At 43.9% G+C, this 25,504-nt stretch overlaps 1 protein-coding gene across 6 annotated transcripts in view; it reads right to left on the minus strand.

Annotated features, from left to right (window-relative positions):
* Positions 1-25,504, minus strand: part of wipf1b (WAS/WASL interacting protein family, member 1b) — a 181,619-nt gene that overhangs the window by 25,424 nt on the left and 130,691 nt on the right. For all 6 annotated transcript variants that reach the window (XM_070874708.1, XM_070874710.1, XM_070874712.1 and 3 more), the window contains one exon: positions 15,448-15,539. In XM_070874708.1, the coding sequence (XP_070730809.1) occupies positions 15,448-15,498 (51 nt within the window). In that variant the 5' untranslated portion in view covers positions 15,499-15,539. The remainder of the gene's footprint in view (positions 1-15,447; positions 15,540-25,504) is intronic.

Genomic DNA, 25,504 nt, shown 5'->3' on the forward strand with positions numbered 1-25,504 from the left:
TATTTCACATCTCGCAAGAAAAATATATTCCAGTGAAGAGGAAAGGATGTAAGAGAAAAGATGGCCATCCATGGCTAACTAAAGAAATAAAGGATGGTATCCAATTAAAAACAAGGGCATACAAAGTGGCCAAAACTAGTGGGAGGACAGAAGACTAGGAAGCTTTTAAAAGCCAGCACAGAACAACTAAAAAAATGATTAAGAAAGGGAAGATAGACTATGAAAGTAAACTAGCGCAAAATATAAAAACAGACAGCAAGAGTTTCTATCGGTATATAAAAAAGAAAAGAGTGGCTAAAGTAAATGTTGGTCTCTTAGAGGACGAGACCGGGGAATTAGTAATGGGGAACATGGAGATGGCAGAAACTCTGAATATTTTGTATCAGTCTTTACGGTAGAGGACACTAACAATATTCCGACAGTGGATAGTCTAGGGGCTTTGGGGGGGGGGGGGGAAGGAACTTAACACAATCACAATGGATGTGGTACTCAGTAAGATAATGGGATTAAAGGCAGAATATCCCCTGGACCTGATGGCTTGCATCCTAGGGTATTAAGAGAAGTAACGGCAGGAATAGTGGATGCATTGGTTGTAATTCACCATAATTCCATGGATTCTGGGGAGGTCCCAGCAGATTGGAAAACTGCAAATGTAAAGCCCCTATTCAAAAAAGGCGGCAGACAAAAAGCAGGAAACTATAGACCAGTTTGCCTAACATTTGTGGTTGGGAAAATATTGGAGTCCATTATTAAAGAAGCAGTAGCAGGACATTTAGAAAAGCAAAATTCGGTCAGGCAGAGTCAGCATGGATTTATGAAGGGGGAGCCATGTTTGACAAATTTGCTGGAGTTCTTTGAGGATGTAACGAACAGGGTGGATAAAGGGGAACCAGTGGATGTGGTGTATTTGGACTTCCAGAAGGCATTTGACAAGGTGCCACATAAAAGGTTACTGCACAAGATAAAAGTTCACGGGGTTGGGGGTAATATATTAGCATGGATAGAGGATTGGCTAACTAACAGAGTGAGGATAAATGGTTCATTCTCGGGTTGGCAACCAGTAAGTAGTGGGGTGCCGCAGGGATCAGTGCTGGGACCCCAACTATTTACAATCTATATTAACGAGTTGGAAGAAGGGACTGAGTGTAACGTAGCCAAGTTTGCTGACAATACAAAGATGGGAGGAAAAGCAGTGTGTGAGGAGGACACAAAAAGTCTGCAAAAGGACATAGACAGGCTCAGTGAGTGGGCAAAAATTTGACAGATGGAGTATAATGTTGGAAAGTGTGAGGTCATGCACTTCGGCAGAAAAAAAATCAAAGAGCAAGTTATTATTTAAATGGAGAAAGATTGCAAAGTGCGACAGTACAGCGGGACCTGGAGATATTTGTGCATGAAACACAAAAGGAGAGTATGCAGGTACAGCAAGTGATCAGGAAGGCCAATGATATCTTGGCCTTTATTGCAAAGGGGATGGAGTATAAAAGCAGGGAAATCTTACTGCAGCTATATAAAACATTGGTGAGGCCACACCTGGAATACTGCATGCAGTTTTGGTTTCCATATTTACGAAAGGATATACTTGCTTTGGAAGCAGTTCAGAGAAGGTTCACTAGGTTGATTCCAGGGATGAGGGGGTTGACTTATGAGGAAAGGTTGAGTAGATTGGGCCTCTACTCATTGGAATTCAAAAGAATGAGAGGTGATCTTGTCGAAACGTAGAAGATTATGAGGGGGCTTGACAAGGTGGATACTGAGAGGATGTTCCCACTGATGGGAGAGACTAGAACTAGAGGGCACGATCTTAGAATAAGGGGCTGCCCATTTAAAACAAAGACGAGGAGAAACTTCTTCTCAGAAGATTGTAAATCTGTGGAATTCGCTGCCTCAGAGGGCTGTGAAAGCTGGGACATTGAATAAATTTAAGACAGAAATAGACAGTTTCTTAAACGATAAGGGAATAAGGGGTTATGGGGAGCGGGCAGGGAAGTGGAGCTGAGTCCATGATCAGATCAACCATGATCTTATTGAATGGCGGAGCAAGCTCGAGGGGCCGTATGGCCTACTACTGTTCCTATTTCTTATGTTCTTATGTAACACATTTCATATACATACACACACACATACACATCATCATCATCATAGGCAGTCCCTCGAAATTGAGGAAGACTTGCTTCCACTCTAAAAGTGAGGTCTCAGGTGTTTGTACAATGTCCAATGCGGGAATTACAGTCTCCGCAACAGGTGAGGCAGACCATGATGGAAGAAAGAGTGGGTGGGGAGCCTGGTTTGCCACATGCTCCTTCCGCTGTCTGCGCTTGCTTTCTGCATGCTCTCGGCGATGGGACTTGAGGTGCTCAGCGCCTCCCGGATGCTCTTCCTCCACTTAGGGCATTCTTGGGCCACGGATTCCCAGGTGTCGGTGGGGATGTTGCACTTCATCAAAGAGGCTTTGAGGGTGCCCTTGAAATGCTTCCTCTGTCCACCTGGGGCTTGCTTGCTGTTTAGGAGTTCCGAGTAGAGCGCTTGCTTAGGGAGTCTCGTGTCAGGCATGCAGACGATGTGGCCCGTCCAACGGAGCTGGTCGGGTATGGTCAGTGCTGCGATGCTGGGGATGTTGGCCTGAGCGAGAACGCCGATGTTGGTGTGCCTATCCTTCCAGTGGATTTGCAGGATCTTGCGGAGGCACACTGATGGTACTTCTCCAGCGCTTGGAGATGTCTGCTGTCTCAGCCATATAGGAGGGCGGGTATCACTACTGCTCTGTAGACCATAAGCTTGGTGCCAGATTGGAGGTCCTGGTCTTCAAACATTCTCTTCCTCAGGTGACCAAAGGCTGCGCTGGCAAACTGGAGGCGGTGTTGGACCTAGTCATTGATGTCTGCCCTTACTGATAGTAGGTTCCCGAGGTGTGGAAAGTGGCCCACCTTGTCCAAGGCTATGCTGTTGATTTTGATGACTAGGGGGGCAATGCTGTGAGGCAGGGTCAGGTTGGTGGAAGACCTTTGTCTTATGGATGTTTAGTATAAGGCCCATGCTTTTGTACACCTCAGTGAAGATATTGATGACAGCTTGGAGTTCAGCCTCAGTGCGCAGACGCAAGCGTCGTCCGCGTACTGTAGTTCGATGACAGAGGATGGGACAACCTTGTATCTAGCCTGGAGGTGGCAAAGGTTTCCATTTCTATAGTTTAGTTCCACTCCAGCGGGGAGCTTGTTGATAGTGAGATGGAGCATTGCAGCAAGGAAGATCGAGAAGAGGGTTAGTGCGATGCCACAGCCCTGCTTGACCCTGGTCCGAACGTGGATTGGGTCTGTGATGGATCCATTGGTCAGGATCATGGCTGTCATGTCATCGTGGAGCAGGCGGAGGATGGTGACAAACTTTTGAGGGCAGCCGAAAAGAAGGAGGATGCTCCATAGTCCCTCACGGTTGACAGTGTCAAAGGCCTTTGTGATGTCAAAGGCGGCCACTTACAAGGGTTGGTGCTGTTCCCTGCATTTCTCTTGTAGTTGTCACGCGGTGAAGATCCATTGTACTCCTTAATGGACGGAATCCGCATTGTGACTCAGAGGAGCTCTTCAGCCACAGCAAGACGACGATTGAGGAGGAACCTTGTGATGACTTTCCCAGTGGCCAACAGCAGGGAGATTCCTCTGTAGTTGCTGCAGTCGGACTTATCCTCCTTTTTGAAGATGGTCATGATACCAGCATCTCTGAGATCTCCTGACATGCTCTTCTCCTTCCAGATAAGAGAGACGAGGTCATGCATTCATGTCGATACTGCTTCTCCACCATATTTTAGTGCCTCGGCGGGGATTCCATCTACTCCTGATGCCTTGTTGTTCTTGAGCTGATGGATGGCCTTTTCTACCTCGTGCAGGGCTGGGGTTTTGCTGAGATGGTGGCAGGCAGCATGCTGCGGGGTGGAGTCGAGGACACTTGTGTCGAAGGCAGAGTCTCGGTTAAGGAGATCTTCGAAGTGTTCGTTCCAGCAGGCCCCGACTGCCTCAGTGTCTTTAATGAGTGTCTCTCAGTTTTTGGCCAGCAGTGGTTGGGGCCTTGGGTCATAGGTAGTCTTGACTGCGCTGAAGAATCTTTGTACGTCATGGTTGTTGGCCAGCTGCTGGATCTCCTGTGCTTTCTCCGCCCACCATCTATTCTTTAGGTCACGGGTTTTTTGTTGGACCTCGGCCTTCAGCCGCCTGTAGAGATGATTTTTGCTCCAGAATTGGGTTGCTGCTTTAATTTCAGAAATGCCTTGCGCTTGCAGCTTATTAGCTCCTGGACGGTCTCGTCAAACCAGTCTTGGTGTTTCCTGGTTGAGTGACCGAGCATCTCTTCACAGGCACTGGTTATGGAGGCCTTGAGGGCAGACCAAGTGCTGTGGGCACTCTGCATCTCAGAGTCATCGAGTGTCACCAGGTTGGCAGTGAGGCACTGGCTGTATAGGGCTTTCTTAACTGGGTATTTGAGTTCCCCAGCGTTGATTTTCCTGCGGCATTGTTTCTGTTGCCATCACTGCTTTGGGGCTATATTGATGTTAATGACGGAGCGGATTAGGTGGTGGTCCGTCCAGCAGTTGTCGGCTCCGGTCATGGCATGGGTGATGCACACGTCCTTGTGGTCCCTCGCTCGGATGATGACGTAGTGGAGCAGATGCCCGTGCTTAGAGCGAGGGTGTTGCCATGATGCCTTGTACTTGTCCCTCCGACGAAACAAGATGTTGGCGATGACAACATCATATTCTAGGCATTTTTTCAGGAGCAGGGTATCACTGGAGTTGGTTTTCCCTACCCCCCTTTGCCGATCACGCCTCCCTAGAGGTCTGTGTCATTACCGATTCTGGCATTGAAGTCACCAAGAAGGATCAGTTTGCTATCCGTAGGGACTCGGGACAGGGGTTGTTCGAGGCTGGAGTAGAATTCCTCTTTGGTCTCATCTGTTGCGTTGAGTGTTGGGGCATACGTGCTGATGACTGTGGCGCACTGGTTCCGGGATAGGGTGAGCCGAAGAGTCATGAGACATTCACTTATCCCGTGGGGGAGGAGTCTCTGGGACAGCCCATCAGCTCATTCTTGATGGCGAAGCCAACTCCATGGAGGCAGTGTTTTTCTTCTGGTTCCCCTTTCCAGAAGGTGGTGTAACCACCACCACCTTGTTCTTTGAGCTATCCTTCCCCTGCCCGTTGGGTCTCACTTAGGGTGGCGATGTCGACATTGAAGTGTCTGAGTTCCTGGGCAACGATTGCGGTGCGACGTTCCGGTCTGTCGCTGTTGGAGTTGTCCATGAGGGTCCCGACGTTCCAGGTCCCGAACTTCATTTTGAAGGGTGGAAGATGCCTGTGCGTGAGTTCTTTTAATGTGGGGTGGTCTTGGTCCAGGTCCAGTGGCAAGGGGGTCCAAGACGACTGGAGACCAGGCACTGCTGAATGAGCCTAGTTGCCGATGGTGGGATGCGAGCCGTAAGCTCGGTGCTGAGCAGTGCCTTTCGGAGAGATGGAGAGAGATCCGAGATGCAGATCTCACACACACACACACACACAATATATACACACACTCAGGGATAACACCAACAGACTGGAATGTCACACTGCTACCGTTGCCCGATATATTTGACACGCCATAAGACTGTTTCTTGCCATCATTTTTTATAAGCTATACATTCTAACAAAGCATTTGAAGATCGTGTTCTGTCACCTCTGAAGACAGATCACATGAAATAATGAGTTAGAATGAGCTCTCTGGTGTCATAATGCTCACATGTTCTAAATATTAAACCTGTAGAATAAACAAATCAGTGTGATTGGGAAGGGGAAAGAGCCGTGAAGCAGAGAGATTTTCACAAGTGCATTATGCTACATTCAGTTGCATTGTGTCACCAATGGTGAATTGCCAAGTGCCCCTATCGTAAGCTGTTGTTGTTTCTGATGAGATAGGAAATGAAGCTATATAAATTGGAAGAGTCATGTGCACCGAGAGCTTGTGCCAATATTTGTAACTAGTTTCACCAACATTTAAATAATACCCAAGTTGAAATCCACAGGTAACGTTATCACAATATGTAATTGCATAATTATTCTGCAGAAGCAATGATCATCATGAGAAGATTTGTGCCACAGTTCTGTTACAGGAAGTGGTAAAAACAGGAAGTAACAGCACAACTCACCAGCTATCGTTACAAAAAGAATAAATGCAGTTTGGGTGTTGGTTCATATGTAGTTAATTGTTAGAAGCACCATGAACTGGGAGAAATCTCCAGTTAATCCAAGTTCATTACTGGTCCAAAGGTGATCGTTCATCTTCTCTTCATCCCATTCAGCTGGAATATTCCCTCACCATTCACCTGTATATGAATGTTGTTTTGTCTACTTGTAGATATAGAATGTTTTAAAAGCATCGATGCACAGGTTTGCGCTAACCATCATCCAACATACCAAGTCCTGCGGTGATGGGGGAGGGACGAAGCGACAGGTGGAGGTGATCACTGGGAGTCGTAGCCTCAGACCTGCACGTAGGCGGCCTGTGGGCAAGTGGTCGTTTGACTCTGTATCCAGGGCAGCAGAGGAACCCGGCAGCACCCCAGGCGACTGAGCAACCCTCTTTAGGACAGCACTGCTCACCCATTATAAGGGAGGGGCCTAGAAAAGGTGGCCCAAATATTGCCTGCCCTTCCATTAACTGGCCAGTATACCGCGGCTGGCAGTTCAACCCATTCTGCGGTCGAAAATATAGCAACAGTCGAAAACTTCATAACACAAGAAAACTTCTTCTCGGACAATGGAACGTTCGCACACTTAGACAGAGCTGACACTACAAGACCGGAAAGAAGGACTGCCCTTATTGCAAGAGAGCTGCAGCGTTATAACATCGATATAGCGGCTCTGAGTGAGACAAGACTTGCAGAGGAGGGCTGCGTGAGGGAACGAGGTAGCGGCTACACCTTCTATTGGAAAGGCAAGGCAGAGAATGAGAATAGGATCCACGGAGTTGGCATAGCAGTGAAGACTTCTCTTATGCAACAGTTTCTGAATCTGCCTGAAGGGATTAATGCAAGACTTATGAAACTGCATTTCCCCCTGAATGCCAAGCGCCACATCACCATTATAAGTGCTTATGCACCCACCCTTCCAAGCCCCGATGAGATGAAAGAGAGGTTCTATGACGATCTAGACAGACTGGTCAGGTCCACACCTGCTGAGGACAAGTTGATCATCCTGGGTGATTTCAACGCACGAGTTGGAAAAGACAGCAAGCACTGGATGGGAGTCATTGGACAGCATGGTACAGGAAAATTAAACAGTAATGGCCTCCTCCTCGAGTATGTGCGTGGAGAATGACTTGACTATCACAAATACTCTATTCAGGCAGGCTGACAAGTACAAAACAACTTGGATGCACCCCAGGTCTAAGCAATGGCACATGACAGACCAGGTCATTGTAAGGCAGCAAGACATCAAAGATGTAAAAATCACAAGAGCCATGCAGGGAGCAGAATGCTGGACAAATCACCGTCTAGTCAGATCTACTCTCCAGCTGTACATTGCTCCACTTCAGCGCAAGCGTCCAAAACCGAGCAGAAGTGCCTTTAACACAGCTAGGCTGAAACATCAGTGCTACCATGAGCAGTTCCAGGATGACCTCGATAACAGGCTGATGTCTCACGGACCGCTCATCGGCAACACCACTCAGAAGTGAACAAAGCTCAAACAGATGGTGACAGACTCAGCAAAGACAACTCTTGGACTTAAAAAGAAGGTACACCAAGACTGGTTCGATGAAAGCAACGTTGAGATCTGCAAGACGCTGGATGAAAAGAAAAAAGCATACCTAGAATGGCAAAATGAACCTTCCTCAATTTCCAAGAGGGACCGCTACAGACACATGCAGAGCAAAGCACAAAGAGACGTTCGCCAGATGCAAGATAAATGGTGGCAGACGAAAGCAGAGGAAGTGGAACATTATGCTGAAACTCACAATACAAAGATGTTCTTCAGCGCCATCAAGTCAGTCTATGGACCATCAAAACCCAGCACTACTCCACTCCTTTCAGCAGATGGCAGCACTTTGATCAAAGACAGGACTGGCATAAATGAGAGGTGGAGAGAACACTTCAGTAATCTTCTTAATCGACCTTCAACAGTGAACGAAGAAGCACTTGACTCCATACCCCAGCAACCTATCAAAGAAGATCTTGATCTTCCTCTCAGCATGGACGAAGTAAAGAAAGCCATCAACCAGATGAGTACTGGAAAGGCTCCAGGAAAGGATGGAATCCCTACCGAAATCTACAAGGCAGTAGGCCCAGCAACTCTCGAGGCCTTTCATGACATAATAACTAGCATCTGAGAAGATGAAGACATGCCACAGGACTTCCGTGACGCTATGATAGTTTCCCTCTACAAGAACAAGGGCAACAAAGCAGACTGTGGCAACTACAGGGGAATATCGCTTCTGTCCATTGCTGGGAAGATCATCGCCCGCATAGTATTGAACCGACTCATAGCTAGTGTCTCAGAAGTAAATCTTCCAGAAACACAATGTGGCTTTCGACCTGGTCGGAGCACAGCAGACATGATCTTTGCACTCAGACAAGTGCAGGAGAAGTGCGTTGAGCAGAACATGGACCTGTACGCTGTATTTATTGACCTCACCAAGGCCTTTGATACTGTCAACAGAGCAGTGCTGTGGTCAATCTTGACAAAACTTGGGTGCCCAAGGAAGTTTGTCCACATCATCGAGCTATTTCATGACAACATGACAGGTGAAGTGCTCTCAGACGGCACAACCACGGCCCCATTTGCCATCTCAAATGGAGTGAAACAAGGTTGTGTCCTCGCTCCAGTTCTGTTCACCTATTCTTTACCTGCGTCTTGAACTATGCCATAAAAGACTTGGAGTTTGGGGTCTACCTGAAATATTGATTAGATGGTTCATTGTTCGACCTCCGCCACCTTGCTGCAAAGACCAAAGTACAGAAACGACTCATCCTAGAGGCACTCTTTGCTGACGACTGCGCCCTTATGGCACACAAAGAGAGCGACCTACAATTCATACTCAGCAAATATGTTTGGCCTAACCATCAGCCTTAGTAAAACAGAGGTTCTCTATCAGCCTGCCCCTGGCACCACAGCACCTGCTCCCACAGTCTTCATCGGCAGTATACAACTAAAGTCAGTGGACAGCTTCAAGTACCTTGGCAGCACCATATCAAGTGATGGGTCCTTGGACAAGGAGATTGATGCAAGGATCTGTAAAGCCAGCCAGGCACTTGGTCACTTGCGCACTAAGGTGTTGAGTCACCACCACATCCGACTGTGAACTAAATTTTTGGTGTATAGAGCAGTTGTTCTCTCATCTCTCCTTTATGGATGTGAGACCTGGACACCCTACAGGCGTTACATCAAAAAGTTGGAAGCTTTCCATATGTGCAGTCTCAGTTCTATACTCCACATACGCTGGCAAGACCGGGTGTCAAACTTTGAGGTTCTGGAGAAAGCACAATCAACTAGCATCGAGGTGATGATCATGCGAGCCCAGTTCCGGTGGGCTGGACATGTCATCCGCATGGATGAGTCAAGGATCCCTCATCAGCTTCTTCACGGCGAGCTCTGTGAAGGTCGAAGACACTGGGGCGCCCCCGCAAGCGCTACAAAGATTGCATCAAGGCTAAACTCCAGTACTGTGGCATCCGACCAAAGGACCTCAAGAATACAGCAGCTAATAAAATCCAGTGGCGAACCCTCATGAGGACTGCCTGCCAGACCTTCGAAGAAAGCCGATGTCAATGCCTGCGGGACACTAGAGATAGACGACATCAGGTGGCAGTACTGTCAGCATCAGGCACATCGAACTATGTGCATCCAGAATTGGCCTATACAGCCACTTGAAGACACATGCCATTGATGATTAGCACATCAACGTCTTTGTTGGATACGACAGACCAAGAGATATAGAATGTGGAATCCAATACCACAAATAGCATAGATGTAGTTAAGGAGAAGCTAGATGAGTACACAAGGGAGAAAGGAATAAAAGGATATGTTAATGGGGTTAGATGAAGTAAGGACGGAGGAGGGTCGTGTGGAACATAAACACTGGCAAAGACCAGTTGGGCCGAATGGCCCGTTTCTGTGCTGTAAAATTCGATGTAATTCTACATAAGATATAGATGTATAATTGGGAGGTTAACAAAGGTGTACATTTAAAAATTATTTCAACATTCATCATCACACAGCACTATAGTAGATACTTACATCTGTAATACATTAGATTTGTGATGCATATCTCACATTATTTTGGACAACAGCATTCAATGGCACATAGACATACCCACAGTTGCACAATACCACCATTAGATGGAGGCTCATCCCCATAGCCACATCAATAATGCTTCCTGAGGGAAATTCATTTTGCTTGACTTTCCATGGGCAAAGGCGTGGGATTGCCACTCACTGTGGATCACTACAGTTGATACTGTAATTGGTTTATCAAAGCTGTAGTATCTTTTTAATTAATTCAAATTCCCTTTCACCTGTGAACGATAGTCTAACTCAGACTATGTTTCTGTTGATATTTTCAGTACGACGATTACAAAAGTAAATCTGTGACAACACTGGCACCAATAATTTGCTTCATTTTAAGTAGTCGTTGTCTCGGCTAGTTTCCTACATTGCAACAGTGACTACGTCAAAAAGTACTTCATTGACTGTAAAGCGCTTTGAAACGTCCGGTGGTCATGAAAGGAGTTATATTAATCCAAGACTTGCTTTCTTTTAGGCTCAAAAGGTGTAGCTATACAATATATACTTTTACAAATTAAATATTTGCTACATTCTTAATATTTATTGCATTTCCCCCTTTCACAAACTGGTCTGCTATTAAAGCAGAAGGCAGCTGTAGGTACAAGTACTACAGTGGTCAGTGTTTGTTCATAGGTTAAAGTGTAGAGTGCAGCCCCTCCAATGACTCAATTGGTTAAAACATGTAGCTAAGCAACACAGACCAGAAGGTTCAAGGTATACGACCCAGTTTGGGAAGGTTCATCTCATCTCAGTTGGTGTGGTACAACTGTCTTGAGTGCTCCTGGGCTGGGAATGGGAAAAGAAAAATAAGCCAGTGTTTGTGAACTCCTTCCTGTGATGCCTGGTAGAAAGACCACGTGAGCACACTGGGTGAGGAAAAGATCAGACTTGCTGCGATATCTCATTGTCAACAGGAACCAACTAGATTGATACCTGCAGAAGGGCCACCTATTTAAGGCACCAATGGGGTACCAGTAGGAGACAATGCTTTCAGGTGCCAAGTAGGGGAAAGATAAGCACAAAAAGAGAGAGTAAATTGTATTCTCGCTCTTGTCCTGGAGGAAGATTTCAGAGACACCAGATACCGTCTGCTATTGCACCCAAGTAGCTCTTATTCAAAGAGTAAATTCATTGATTAACAAGCATTTTTTTAAAAAGATGAGAATAAGTAGCTCGATGGGACGGCTATGAACAACTACAGTACTTCCTTTGAGATGGGGGAAAATTGTAACCGTTCTCGGTCACAGCAAAAACATCCGCACAGTTGTGTGACATGGAGTAGAGAGGAGAAACCCAAGGGCTCAATTTCCCCAAAGCATTTTTTTGGCATACTTGAAGAGTTACGCCTGATTTTGTGTGACCAGACTGTGTGTGTGAACCGGGGACTGAGAATGGAACCGGACTGATTTCCTGTATGTGGGGACCGAGAATGTGACTGGACAGCCTTCCGGCGGGGTTGCTGCTATGTGTTTTTCAATTCTTTCAGTGTGTCCGGGCATCTGCTGTGTTGCTTTCCTTAACTCTAGGGAAGGTTTTTCAGGACAGGTCACATACGCTGACCTAATCAGAACTGGAGTAACTCTCAGCTGGCCAAACTTCCCTAAATGGCCAGAAGTGGCGTAGGTGGGTGGTTACGCCCCCTTTGGCTGAAAAAAAAACGGACTTAAAAAATTCGCAACCAACTGAGTTACGCTGGTGCAAATTGATTGGGGAAACTGGGGATTTTTAAGTTAGGCCAGAAAAAGCAGCCCGCTCCAAAAAAACGGCGCAAATACTGGGGAAAATTGAGCCCCTGAAGAGGGCAAACAAAACAAAATGGATAGCTGAAACAAAAACTCGAGGCCTCGCCACTCTCAACGTGTCAATCGCAGATAAGACCATCTCTGGCCACTTCCTCATGTCACTCTCCACCCACATTCCCCTTCATCCTTCCAACCCTACTTCTTTCTGCGTCTGCCTCTGGAAAAAACTCTCTCTCAACTCTCTTACAACTGCACTTACGAAATCTCAATTGTCCAGCCTTTGGCCCTCCATTCACCATGACATTTCTGCAGTTACTGATCTGCTGAATCACTCCCTCACCACTACCTTTGATGCTCTAGTCCCTATTACTACAATTACTCTCTCTCACCCTGTACGTTCCCCTGGTACTGCCCTCAATTTCACTCCCTCAAGTCCAAGAGACACAGAATTGAACGGATATGGCGCTGCCAGATCTGGCTGGACCACATAAAGCATTATCGGATCCTGCTCTCGTCTGCCAAAACTGCTCACTATTGGATCATTCTGGAATGCAAAGATAACCCCCGGCTTCTATTCTCTACTGCTAACCGTCTTCTTAAAACCCTCTGCCCTGTCTCCTCCAACCAATGTGAGGAGCTCATGGACTGCTTTGTTTCTAAGATGGAGACCATCCAATCTGGAAGCTGTGTAAACAGAGCAAGCAACTGTGTTTCTCCTAAATCAATCATATTGAAGAATCAGTACTGCGACACGCAGAGTCTGAACCAGGAAGTGCAGGTTAGAATATTTAATTAAATGCCAAATCATGTATTGAAAGTGAAAGTATCCATCATGTAGGTGCCCCCTCTTCATGCCCATCCAAGTATCTCAATGCCGAGACTCTCGGCGAGAAACAAGATAGATGAGTTGATGGCACAAATAGAAATAAATGGATATGATCTGATAGTCATTACAGAGACGTGGTTGCAAGGCTGGGAACTGAATATTCAAGGGTATTTGACATTTTGGAAGGATAGGCAGAAAGGAAAAGGAGTGGGGTAGTTCTGTTAATAAAGGATGAGATCAGTGCAGTAGTGAGAAATTATATTGGCTCAGAAGATCAAGACGTAGAATCAGTTTGGGTGGAGATAAGAAATAATAAGGGGAAAAAGTCACTGGTGGGAGTAGTCTATAGGCATCACTTGGAAGTAGTCTATAGACATCACTTGGAGGAAGCACGAAGGTCAACAATGGCACAGAAGGTACTCTGGGGGACTTCAATGTTGTACTACCACTGATTGAGGTGGCCAAATTCTGCCAGATTGGGACCTGCGTAAGATGGTGAAGGGAGTAACTTTTGGGGGTAATCTACTTGTCCTTGTCCCCATTTTTTTTTTATTATTCATTTCAGGATGTGGGTATCACTGTCAAGGCTAACAGTTTTTGCCCATCCCTCATTGCCCTTGAGAAGGTGGTACTGAGCCACCTTCTTGAACCAATGCAGTCCTTGTAGTGAAGGTACTCTCACAGTGCTGGTAGGGAGGGAGTTCCAGGATTTTGATCCAGCGATGAAGGAATGGCGAGATATTTCAAAGTCGGGATGGTGTGCAACTTGGTGGGGAACTTACAGGTGATGGTATTCCCATGCGCCTGCTGCCGTTGTCCTTCTAGGTGTTAGAGGTCTCAGGTTTGGGAGATGCTGCCGAAGAAGCCTTGGCGAGTTACTGCAGTGCATCTTGTAGATAGTATACACTGAAGCCACGGTGAGCCAGTGGTGGAGGGAGTGAATGTTGAAAGTGGTGGATGGGGTGACAATCAAGCGGGTTTGCTTTGTCTTGGAAGGTATTGATCTTCTTCAGTGTTGCTGGAGCTGCTCTCTTCCAGGCAAGTGGAGAGTATTCCATCACATTACTGACTTGTAGATGTTGGAAAGGCTTGGGGGAGTCAGGAGGTTGAGGCAATAGCCACAGAATACCCAGCCTCTGACCCGCTCTTGTTGCCAAAGTATTTACGTGGCTGGTCCAGTTAAGTTTCTGGTCAATGGTGACCTCAAGGATGTTGATGGTGGGGGATTCGGTGATGGTAATATTGTTGAATATAAACAGGAGGTGATTAGACTCTCGCTTATTGGAGATGGTCATTGCCTGGCACTTGGGTGGTGCGAATGTTACTTGCCACTTATCAGCCCAAGCCTGAATGTCGTCCAGGTCTTGCTGCATTCAGGCATGGATTGCTTCATTTTCTGAGGAGTTGTGAATGGAACCGAACACTCTGCAATCATCAGCGAGCCTCCCCACTTTTGACCTTATGATAGATTGATGAAGCAGCTGAAGATGATTGGGCGGAGGACACTGCCCTGAGGAACTCCTGTAGGGGCTGAGATGATTGACCTCCAACAACCATCTTCCTTTGTGCTATGTATGACTCCAGCCAGTGGAGAGTTTTTCCTGATTCCCATTGACTTCCATTTTACTAAGGCTCCTAGCTGCCAATCTCGGTGAGTAGGTAGAGTAAGTGCCGCTTGATAGCACTGTCGACAACACCTTCCATCACTTTGCTGACGATTGAGAGAAGACTGATGGGGCGATAACTGACCGGATTAGATTTGTCCTGCCTTTTGTGGACATGAAATACCTGGGCAATTTTCCACACTATCAGGTAGATGCCAGTGTTGTAGCAGTACTGGAACAGCTTGGCTACAGGAATGGCTAGTTCTGGAGCACAAGTCTTCAGCACAGCAGCTGGAATGTTGTTAAGTGCCATAGCCTTTGCTGTATCCAGTGCGCTCAGCCGTTTTTTGATATCATGATGTCCTCAGCAACGTGACGGCTGCGGACAAGTTTGTCCATGATAGCATTGGTGGGAGTGATCACCACAGTCTTTAAGATGACAAAGTCTAGTCTCCACTGTAAAAGGCAATCTTCATGTAGAGTGGCACAATTGACGTGCATACATTTTTAGAAAATCAAGCCATATTGGCTTGGATGAAGGTTGCCAGTGTCGTAACAGTGGGGGCCATACAAAGCCAAGCAAATAAAATAAACCCTTATTGGATCATATAATCTTTATTATTGTTTGGCTATCGGCACTGATGGCATTGGTCACATGTAATCAATGGCAACATCAAGATAAATACAACGGTCGCTAGTCTCCTTGGAACCAGTAAAGACCCTGTTCCAGCACCAAGAACAAGTTTAATGGGGGTATTGTCATGACACTATCAGTAAACTTCATCTACGTGCCCTGCTCAAAGCGTCACTATGCATTGTAAAAAAAAGCTCTTAAATGCAGCTGCAATTAGGCTGCTTTCCAAAGAATCAGGCTCTGGTATACCAGCATCTTTACATTAGCAACATAATGTCGTTTTATCATCATAAAGGGTTTGCATCATAAGAAACCTGACACCATTCAGTCATCCTTACCACTGAGAATGTTGGAGGAGGAGGAGGAGGAGGTGGGGGAGGAGGAGGCATCTTCTGTATTCAATAGGTATGCTGGATAACCTTTCAAAATCCTACAGGATGAAAAAAAAATACCATTTTAGAGACCCAATTTAATATGCTTCATACCAAACAAAATAAATATATGAAACAAATATAGAAGCCAATTAATGAGCTGAAATCTCTGTCACTGAACAGATTCATCGGGGGATACTTTGCAACTTGTCGCCATTGCAGATTGGCTGCATGTCATAGAATTCACCTGACTTTAATTTCCAAAAAGTAAGTGAAAACTGGGTGGTTTCCATAAGGGGCCCAAATCCGCAATGCAGTTTTAAACCTGGCAACAAGTTGAAAATCTACCCTATAATCTTGACAATATCACTAAATGTTCCCTATTCCAACGTTTAACATTTTTTTTAAACTTGCTATTCAACATTAAAAGGAGAAGAAAAGCTTGAGGGAGGGGGTGTACTACCAACAAATATTTTCAAAAAATTGAATTATGTCTTTTCAGTTAACATGTTTTTATCAATTTTTATTCCAATTCAGATCTGCTATTTTGTGTTTATACCCGTAAATCATCATATACCAAGTTAGCAATATCAGTTGAGTGGCTGGGGTGAGGAAGGCACAACCCAGACACAAGGTGTTTTCCCCATAGAAGATACAAATTGGAGACAAATCAATTTGCTTCATTGTAACATATTTCTGGAATTCACCTGGGAGCTGCTTCAGAGGGCAACAAAATGGGGTGTCTATGATATATGCAGAAAAAAATCATGCCCTCCTACAATTATATTTCAGTTTTTAAAACTAATAATGATGGAGAATGCTTCTCCACCCAGAAAAAAACGAGATATTCCTTCTATTAAAATATTCCTTCTCTTTTAAATACTTTGGTTACCATATATATAGAAAACTATAAACTTTTAAATCATGAAAAGGTTTAACAATTGAAGTTTATTAAAAATATATGCACAGCAGCATACAGTTTTTAGAAATCAGAAATACAATTATTTATTGGGACAGAATTGACAAACCCTAATACTTTAGATGCATCACATATTCCATCCAAAATTGAATAGATTTTTAAATCTGTCAGTCAAAAAAAACTCGGCAGCATTTATGGCTAAGTGAGTAATGCTTTGCCCATTTCCAAGCTTCTTCGCCACCACACACCACCAACACCTGTTGACTTCTATCAATGCCATACTGAATAACCTGGCATATCTGGAGATGGTGCAGGTTGACTTGATTTCCAATGTGTGTCTCCCTTCCTGTGAAGAAGGATTGCCTCATATCACTCATCTCCGATAACCTGGAATTGGGAAATTTGACTTGTTGACTTGTAATCTAGCAGCTTGGTTCCTCTGACCATAGCCTTGTGCCTCTTTATATTATTCCACCACATCAATATGCTGAAGGCCTTGCTTGCTTTTTTAAAACAAACAATATCTTCTCAACAAAATCAGAAGCTATTAAAATTTCAGTGACAGAATCCATAAATATATCTTCCAGTGAGGATCAAACTGCAGCCTTCCTCATAAATGGACCTTGGAGGTACTATCTTCCACTGAATGATTTTAACCCTACTCTAAGTGTAAAACCCTGAACTTATAATAGAGTAATAGGATTTCTTAATTACCTGCAGATTAATTTCCAGTGATCTAATACTATTTATTTAAAAAAAATGAATCTTTCACTGTGAATATCATGTCTCATTAACTGAAGGAGCATCCTAGTTAACCAATGTCAGTCATGAGAACAGCCATTGGATTGGAAAAGAGAGCACACCTGTCAAAATAGCAATAAACAATAACAGGGTTATAAAAACAATAGCTATTTTGGAATAATTATGAGAATAATTTAATTTAGGGATTCCCATGATGAAAGACTCAAGCTTTGCTTTTGTATTTCCAAAATCAATTACATTTTCTCATAAGCTACACCCACCCATACGCAATATAATGTATACAGAAACAGCAAAATAGCACCACAGTTCAAGACATGAGTAAAACAGAACTACAATCCAAACTATGCAGTTTGATCATAGAAGTCTCAGAAGTTTACTGTCTGCCACCTGCCACCATTAAAATAAAAACTTGAAGGGCAATAAAACAATATCATGAACTACAACAACTGGCATTTATATTGTACTTTTAACTTAGTAAAAAGTTACCACATTACAACAGTGACTACACTCCAAAAGTACTTCATTGGCTGTAAAGCACGTTGAGACGTCCGGTGGTCATGAAAGGCGATATATAAATGCAAGTCTTGCTTTCTTTCTAAAATAAAGTCCCAAGTTGCTTCACAGGAGCAAAATCAGACTAAAACTGACACCAAGCCAAAGAAGGAGACATTAGGACAGGTGACAGTGGTGGGTTTTAAGGCGCATCTTAAAGGAGGAGAGAGGCAGAGGTTTAGGGAGGGAATTCCAGAGCTGAGTGTCTAGACAGCCATAAGTACGGCCGTCAATAGTGAGCAAAAGAAGTGGGGGATTCACAAGAGGCCAGAGTTAGAGGATTGTAGATGTCTTGGAGAGTAGGAGGTGGTTACAGAGATAGGGAGAGGAGAGATCATGGAGGAATTTGAACACAAGGATAGAATTTTAAAATTGAGGTGTTGGTGGACCAGGAGTTAATGTAGGTCATCGAGCATGGGGTGATGGGTGAATGAGACTTGGTGCGAATTGGGATCCAGGTAGCAGAGTTTTGGTACAATAACTATATAAATGTAAAGGCTGTTATTTCAAGGATGTAACATATCTTGTGTTTCACCAGCAATAATAAACCTATTCACCCACTGTTCTGGCCGTTATTGATGCCACTGATCCCTCCCTACCGTTACTGTATTGGAACATACTCCATTCTATGTGTCACATAAAATATAAATACTTTTGTCAGTACTCTAATGCTAGAATTGTCCCTGTAGGAACTGAAGATATATGGAGTTACATGATGCCACATATTCTTACATCACTTATTCTACGATCATTCACTTACATTACATAATTTATTGTTGAAAAATTACATTCTAACATCAGTTACACAGACATATTATATAGATTATGTATTTTCTTGGCAGTGAGTTTAATGATGCAATTACGAGATCTACTGACATTCTTAACCAAAGATAAATGAAGAATAGTTTAAAGATCACTGGTCTGATTTCGTTTTTTTTCTTGCGATATCTGGTCTAAGTTTTTAAATTTAAAAATCAGTAATATACAATTCCACGAGAGGTACTAATGTTGTACTGCCTTGAACTTCCTAAAAGTCTGAGGAGAAATGCACATGATGTGGCATTCTGAATCATGCCCTACCTTTTAATAGTATTAACAAAATAGTTTCAGTCCAGTCTTGTAAAAATTACAAGTTAATTTTGCTGTATATATTAACCTCAAGGAAAAGTGGTCATGGAAAATTGATATTTTAATGGAGTATGTCAGCTGTAGATCAATATTGCATTGTAATCAACCTCAATGTCCAACTTGACATTAAGCTGAAGCAGACTTACAAACACCACAACTAGTCTATTACCAGGACCACTACTTCTACCTAACAAACTACAGTGGCTCCCCGTCACTTGGCACACTGACTTCAAAATCTTTGTCTTCATCTAAAATATTTCCATGGCCTTACCACTACCACTGCAACCTTCTCCAGCCGTTCATACTGGCCCATATACTCTGCTCTTCCAACTGTGATCTACTATCCATTATTCCTGCCCTCTGCATGGAATAGTATTCAGCCATCTGACTGTCACATTCTGAAACCCTTTTCCTACACCCTCCACCTTCAAGAGTTTCCTTAAAACAAACCTCTTAATTAAATTAACTCCTACTCATGTCCAGTCTAAATCCCAACCGTGAAACACTGTGGGACTTTTTGCTATGTTAATGTCCTGTATCAATATAAGTTGTAAGTTTTGTGTATAGTAATACCTAATTTCAAAACTTATGTACACATGATTTAAGTGTAAACAAATACTGTAATGAGTTTAGCATGTAGCAGTCTGGTCCTGTGTGTGATATTTCTGCATTTGAATTGATACATGGCATAGTAGGAACCCTGCATTCAGTCCAGTGCACCTTCTACTGTGAAATGGGCAATTGTTAACCTTGGACTATGCAGCCTAAAACTTACACTTTAAAGTCATGTGGAGTGTGGCTAGCATTCAGGGATGTTCTACAGCTATTGAAAAGGAAATGGTGTTTAAAAAATCTCAACTGTAATTCAGTAGTATGACAGTAGTTGCTTACAAAGCTGGATAGCTCTAATCGATTAAAGCATTCAGGACATTCAGAAAAAAAGAGTTATGCAAAATATCTGTTTAAATGTGAGCCATGCTGTTTCAAAATCTGTGTTTTATGGGTTTGCATTTACTAGGCTCTTCTGTGGAGCCTTGTTGTTATCTTTTTCCATAAGTGGACACACAAAATCTCCAATACGAACATCCATTCTGAACCAGTGTCAGTGGCAGCACTAGATTTATGGCATCTTCACACACCAGTTACAGGGAATTTTTAAAATTTGATTCACCACTGAATATCCATTATTGCAAAAGGAAAGATTACAGAACTCTAAGGTGGAACACAGTAAAAATAAATATCTATAAAGTGACTGACTTAATACATAACAGGTACAGGTTGAACCTCCATTATAGGACTTCAATTTGTTCAAGTCGGAGTTCTGCGCATGCACCGACTGGTGGCCGGGAATGGTTCTGGACGAGGGGTGGTTCCGGATAAGGAAGTTCTGGATAAGGGAGGTTCAACCTGTACATGTAATAGACAAGAAAGAAAATCACAGAAACTCAGCACTCTTTCCCAGCAATCACCAATATCCCCCATTAGTTCTCAGTTGCATCGATGCAATCCATTGAGAGAGATACATTTTGTACAAGATTTTAAACTGCAGTCTGGTACTTCACCCTACAGCGATTACTTTATCCACTGAATGCTGGAATCACCAGCTCCACATGTAGGCTGAAAAATTCCATGAACTGCCACCCCAATCCATCAAATGGATTATATAAATTTGAAATCAAAAGTTTCTAACTTATTCCTGTATCCAATTGATTTCAAAGCAATCCCTCCTTAGCATGAGTATCACAGCCCACAGTTTTCAAAAAGGAAGAACACAAGAAACCTTGAAAAGGACGCCAGAAATTGCAGTTTTTATCTGCAGAAACATAGAAACATAGAAAATAGCTGTGGGAGTAGGCCATTCGGCCCTTCGAGCCTGCATCACCATTCAATATGATCATGGCTGATCATGCACTTCAGTACTCCATTCCTGCTTTCTCTACATACCCTTTGATCCCTTTAGCTGTAAGGGCCAGATCTAACTCCCTTTTGAATATATCTAATGAACTGGCCTCAATAACTTTCTGTGGTAGAGAATTCCATATGATCACAAATCTCTGGGTGAAGAAGTTTCTCCTCATCTCGGTCCTAAATGGCTTACCCCTTATTCTTAGATTCTGATCCCTGGTTCTGGACTTCCCCAACATCGGGAACATTCTTCCTGCACCTAATCTGTCCAATCCCATCAGAATTTTATATGTTTCTATGAGATACCCCCTCATTCTTCTAAATTCCATTGAATATAAGCCTAGTCGATCCAGTCTTTCTTCATATGTCAGTCCTGTCATCCCGGGAATCAGCCTGGTGAACCTTCGCTGCACTCCCTCAACAGCAAGAGTGTCCTTCCTCAGATTAGGAGACCAAAACTGTACACAATATTCAAGGTGTAGCCTCACAAAGACCCTGTACACCTGTAGTAAGACCTCCCTGCTCCTATACTCAAATCCTCTCGCTATGAAGGCCAACATGCCATTTGCCTTCTTCACCGCCTGCTGTACCAATGCCCTAGGGGGAGTGTTTGCTAGTGCTGTTTGGGAGGAGTTAAACTAATATGGCAGGGGGATGGGAACCTATACTGGGAGTCAGAGGGAAATAAAAATGGAGACAGAAGCAAAAGCTAGAAAGGAGAATAGTAAAAGTGGAGGGCAGAGAAACCCAAGGCAAAAAACAAAAAGGGCCAATTTACAGCAAAATTCTAAAGGGTCAAAGTGTGTTAAAAAGACAAGCCTGAAGGGCTCTGTGCCTCAATGCGAGGAGTATTCGGAATAAGGTGGATGAATTAACTGCGCAGATAGCAGTTAACGACACGATGTGATTGGCATCACGGAGACATGGCTCCAGGGTGACCAAGGCTGGAAATTCAACATACAAGGGTATTCAGCATTCAGGAAGGACAGACAGAAAGGAAAAGAAGCCGGGGTGGCATTGCTGGTTAAAGAGGAAATTAATGCAATTGTAAGGAAGGACATTAGCTTGGATGATGTGAAATCGGTATGGATGGAGCTACGGTACACCAAAGGGCAGAAAACGCTAGTGGGAGTTGTGTACAGGCTACCAAATAGTAGTCATGAGGTTGGGGACAGCATCAAACAAGAAATAGGGGATGTGTGCAATAAAGGTACAGCAGTAATCATGGGCGACTTTAATTTACGTATTGATTGGGCTAACCTAACTGGTAGCAATGCAGTGGAGGAGGATTTCCTGGAATGTATTAGGGATGGTTTTCTAGACCAATATGTCGAGGAACCAACCAGAGAGCTGGCCATCCTAGACTGGGTGATGTGTAATGAGAAGGGACTAATTAGCAATCTTGTTGTGCGAGGCCCTTTGGGGAAGTGTGACCATAATATGGTAGAATTCCTTATTAAGATGGAGAGTGACAAAGTTAAGCCAACTTTCAATGACTGATGTACCATGACACCCAGGTCTCATTGCACCTCCTCTTTTCCTAATCTGCCACCATTCAGATAATATTCTGCCTTTGTGTTTTTGCCCCCAAAGTGGATAACCTCACATTTATCTACATTATACCGCATCTGCCATGTATTTGCCCACTCGCCTAACCTGTCCAAGTCACCCTGCAGCCTCTTAGTGTCCTCCTCACAGCTCACACCACCACCAAGTTAAGTGTCATCTGTAAACTTGGAGATATTACACTCAATTCCATCATCTAAATCATTAATAGATATTGTAAAGAGCTGGGGTCCCAGCACTGAGCCCTGTGGCACTCCACTAGTCACTCCCTGCCATTCTGAAAAGGACCCGTTCATCCCGACTCTCTGCTTCCTGTCTGCCAACCAGTTCTCTATCCATGTCAGTACATTACCCCCAATACTATGTGCTTTAATTTTGCACACTAACCTCTTGTGTGGGACCTTGTCAAAAGCCTATTGAAAGTCTAAATACACCACATCCACTGGCTCCCCCTTGTCCACTCTACGAGTTACATCCTCAAAAAATTCTAGAAGATTTGGCAAGCATGATTTCCCTTGCATAAATCCATGCTGACTTGGACCGATCCTGTCACTGCTTTCCAAATGCGCTGCTATTAAATCTTTAATAATTGATTCCAACGTTTTCCCACCACCGATGTCAGGCTGACCAATCTATAATTCCCTATTTCCTCTCTCCCTCCTTTTTTTAAAAAGTGGGGTTACATTAGCTACCCTCCAGTCCAAAAGGAACTGATCCAGTCCATAGAATGTTGGAAAATGACCACCAATACATCCACTATTTATAAGGCCACTTCCTTAAGTACTCTGGGATGCAGACTATCAGGCCCTGGAGATTTATCGGCCTTCAACCCTATCAATTTCCCTAACACAATTTGCTGACTAATAAGGATTTCTTTTAGTTCCTCTTTCTTGCTAGACCCTCAGACCCCTAGTATTTCCGGAAGGTTATTCGTGTCTTCCTTGGTGAAAACAGAACCAAAGTATTTGTTCAATTGGTCTGCCATTTCTTTGTTCCCCATTATAAATTCATCTGATTCTGACTAAGGGACCTACATTTGTCTTCACTAATCTTTTTCTCTTCAAGTATCTGTAGAAGCTTTTGCAGTCAGTTTTTATGTTCCCTGCAAGCTTACTCTCATATTCTATTTTCCCTCTCCTAATTACACCCTTTGTCATCATCTGCTGAATTCTAAATTTCTCCCAGTCCTCAGGTTTGCTGCTTTTTTTTGGCCAATTTATATTCCTCTTCCTTGGATTTAACACTATCCCTAATTTCCCTTGTAAGCCACAGTCGAGCCACCTTCCCCGTTTTATTTTTATGCTAGACAGGGATGTACAATTGTTGAAGTTCATCCATGTGATCTTTAAATGTCCGCCATTGCCTAGCCACCGTCAACCCTTAAAGTATCATTCGCCAGTCTATTCCAGTCAATTCACGTCTCATACCATCGAAGTTACCTTTCCTTAAGTTCAGGACTCTAGTCTCTGAATTAACAGTGTCACTCTCCATCTTAATGAAGAATTCCACCATATTATGGTCACTCTTCCCCAAGGGGCTTCGCACAACAAGATTGCTAATTAATCCTCTCTCATTACACATCACCCAGTCTAGGATGGCCAGCATTCTAGTTGGTTCCTCGACATATTAGTCCAGAAAACCATCCCTTATACACTCCAGGAAATCCTCCTCCACTGTATTGCTACCAGTTTGTTTAGCCTTCTATATGTAGATTAATGTCACCCATGATAACTGCTGTACCTTTATCGCACGCATCCCTAATTTCCTGTTTGATGCCATCCCCAACCTCACTATGACTGTTTGATGGTCTGTACACAACTGCCACTAGCGTGTTCTGCGCTTTGATGTTCGGCAGCTCCACCCATACAGAATGCCTCCATCCCCCAATTTTCTTCTTCGGTTTATATAGGAACCTTATATCGGGTTGCTTCAATGTTTCTCTGATATATCTACCAGAGAAGACAATGCCGTAAATTTTTCCTCCCTTAGTACACAAAATTTGAATTTGCAAAGATTGGCCAACGCCAATAGTGATATTTTCCTGTTGATTCTTCACTTGGTCTGAAAATATGTGCAATGGAAAACTGTGTTTTAACTGATTTGTTTAAAAGAATTAAAAAAATTGTAGGACAATACTTCATCTAGAATTCTATGAAGGTTAGCAAAATTAACTTGTATTTATATAGTGTCTTTACATAGTAAAATGTCCCAAGGTACTTCACAGGAGTATTAAAAAAACTAAAAATTTGACACTGAGCCAGAGAGAGGAGAAATTAGGGCATATGACTAAAAGCTTGGTCAAAGATGTAGGTTTTAAAGAGAGCCTTGAAGGAGGAAAGGTAGAGAGGCGGAGAGGTTTAGGGAGGGAATTCCAGAGCTGAGAGCCTAGGCAGCTTAAGGCTATGGTTGAGCGACTAAAATCAGGGATGCTAAAGAGTGCAGAATTAGAGGAGTGGGGATATTTTGGGGGGGGTTATGGGGCTCGAAGAGATAAAGAAATAGGGAGGGATGAGGACATGGAGGGACTTGAATACAAAGATGAGAATTTAAAAATCGAGGCATTGCTTAATTGGGAGCCAATGTAGGTCAGCGAGCACAGGAGTGATGGGTGAACAGGACTTGGTGCGAGTTACAACAAGGGCAGCAAAGCTTTAGATGACCTCAAGTTTACGTAGGGTAGAATGTGGGAGGCCAGCCAGGAGTGCGCAAGTCTAGAGATAACAAATGGATGAGGGTTTCAGGAGCAGATGAGCTGAGGCAAAGGCGGAGACGGGCGATGTTACGGCGATGAAAATAGGTGATCTTAGCTATGATGCGGAAATGTGGTCGGAAGATCATTTCAGTGTCAAATATGACACCAAGGTTGCGCAAGTCTGGTTCAACTTCAGACAGATGCTAGGGAGAGGGATGGAGTCGGTTGCGAGGGAACGGAGTTTGTGGCAGGGACCGTAGACAATGGCTTTGGTGTTCCCAATATTTAATTAGAGAAAATTTCTGCTCATCCAGTACTGGATGTTGAAGAAGCAGTCTGACAATTTAGAGACCATGGAGGAGTCAAGCTAGGCGTCGTCAGCATACATGTGGAAAATGACGTGTTTTCGGATGATGTCGCCGAGGGGCAGCATGTAGATGAGAAATAGGAGGGGCCCAAGGATAGATTAATGGGGGACACCAGTGGTAACAATGCGGGAG

This window comes from Pristiophorus japonicus, chromosome 3 (genome assembly GCF_044704955.1).
Source record: "Pristiophorus japonicus isolate sPriJap1 chromosome 3, sPriJap1.hap1, whole genome shotgun sequence".
Taxonomy (NCBI): Eukaryota; Metazoa; Chordata; class Chondrichthyes; family Pristiophoridae; genus Pristiophorus; species Pristiophorus japonicus.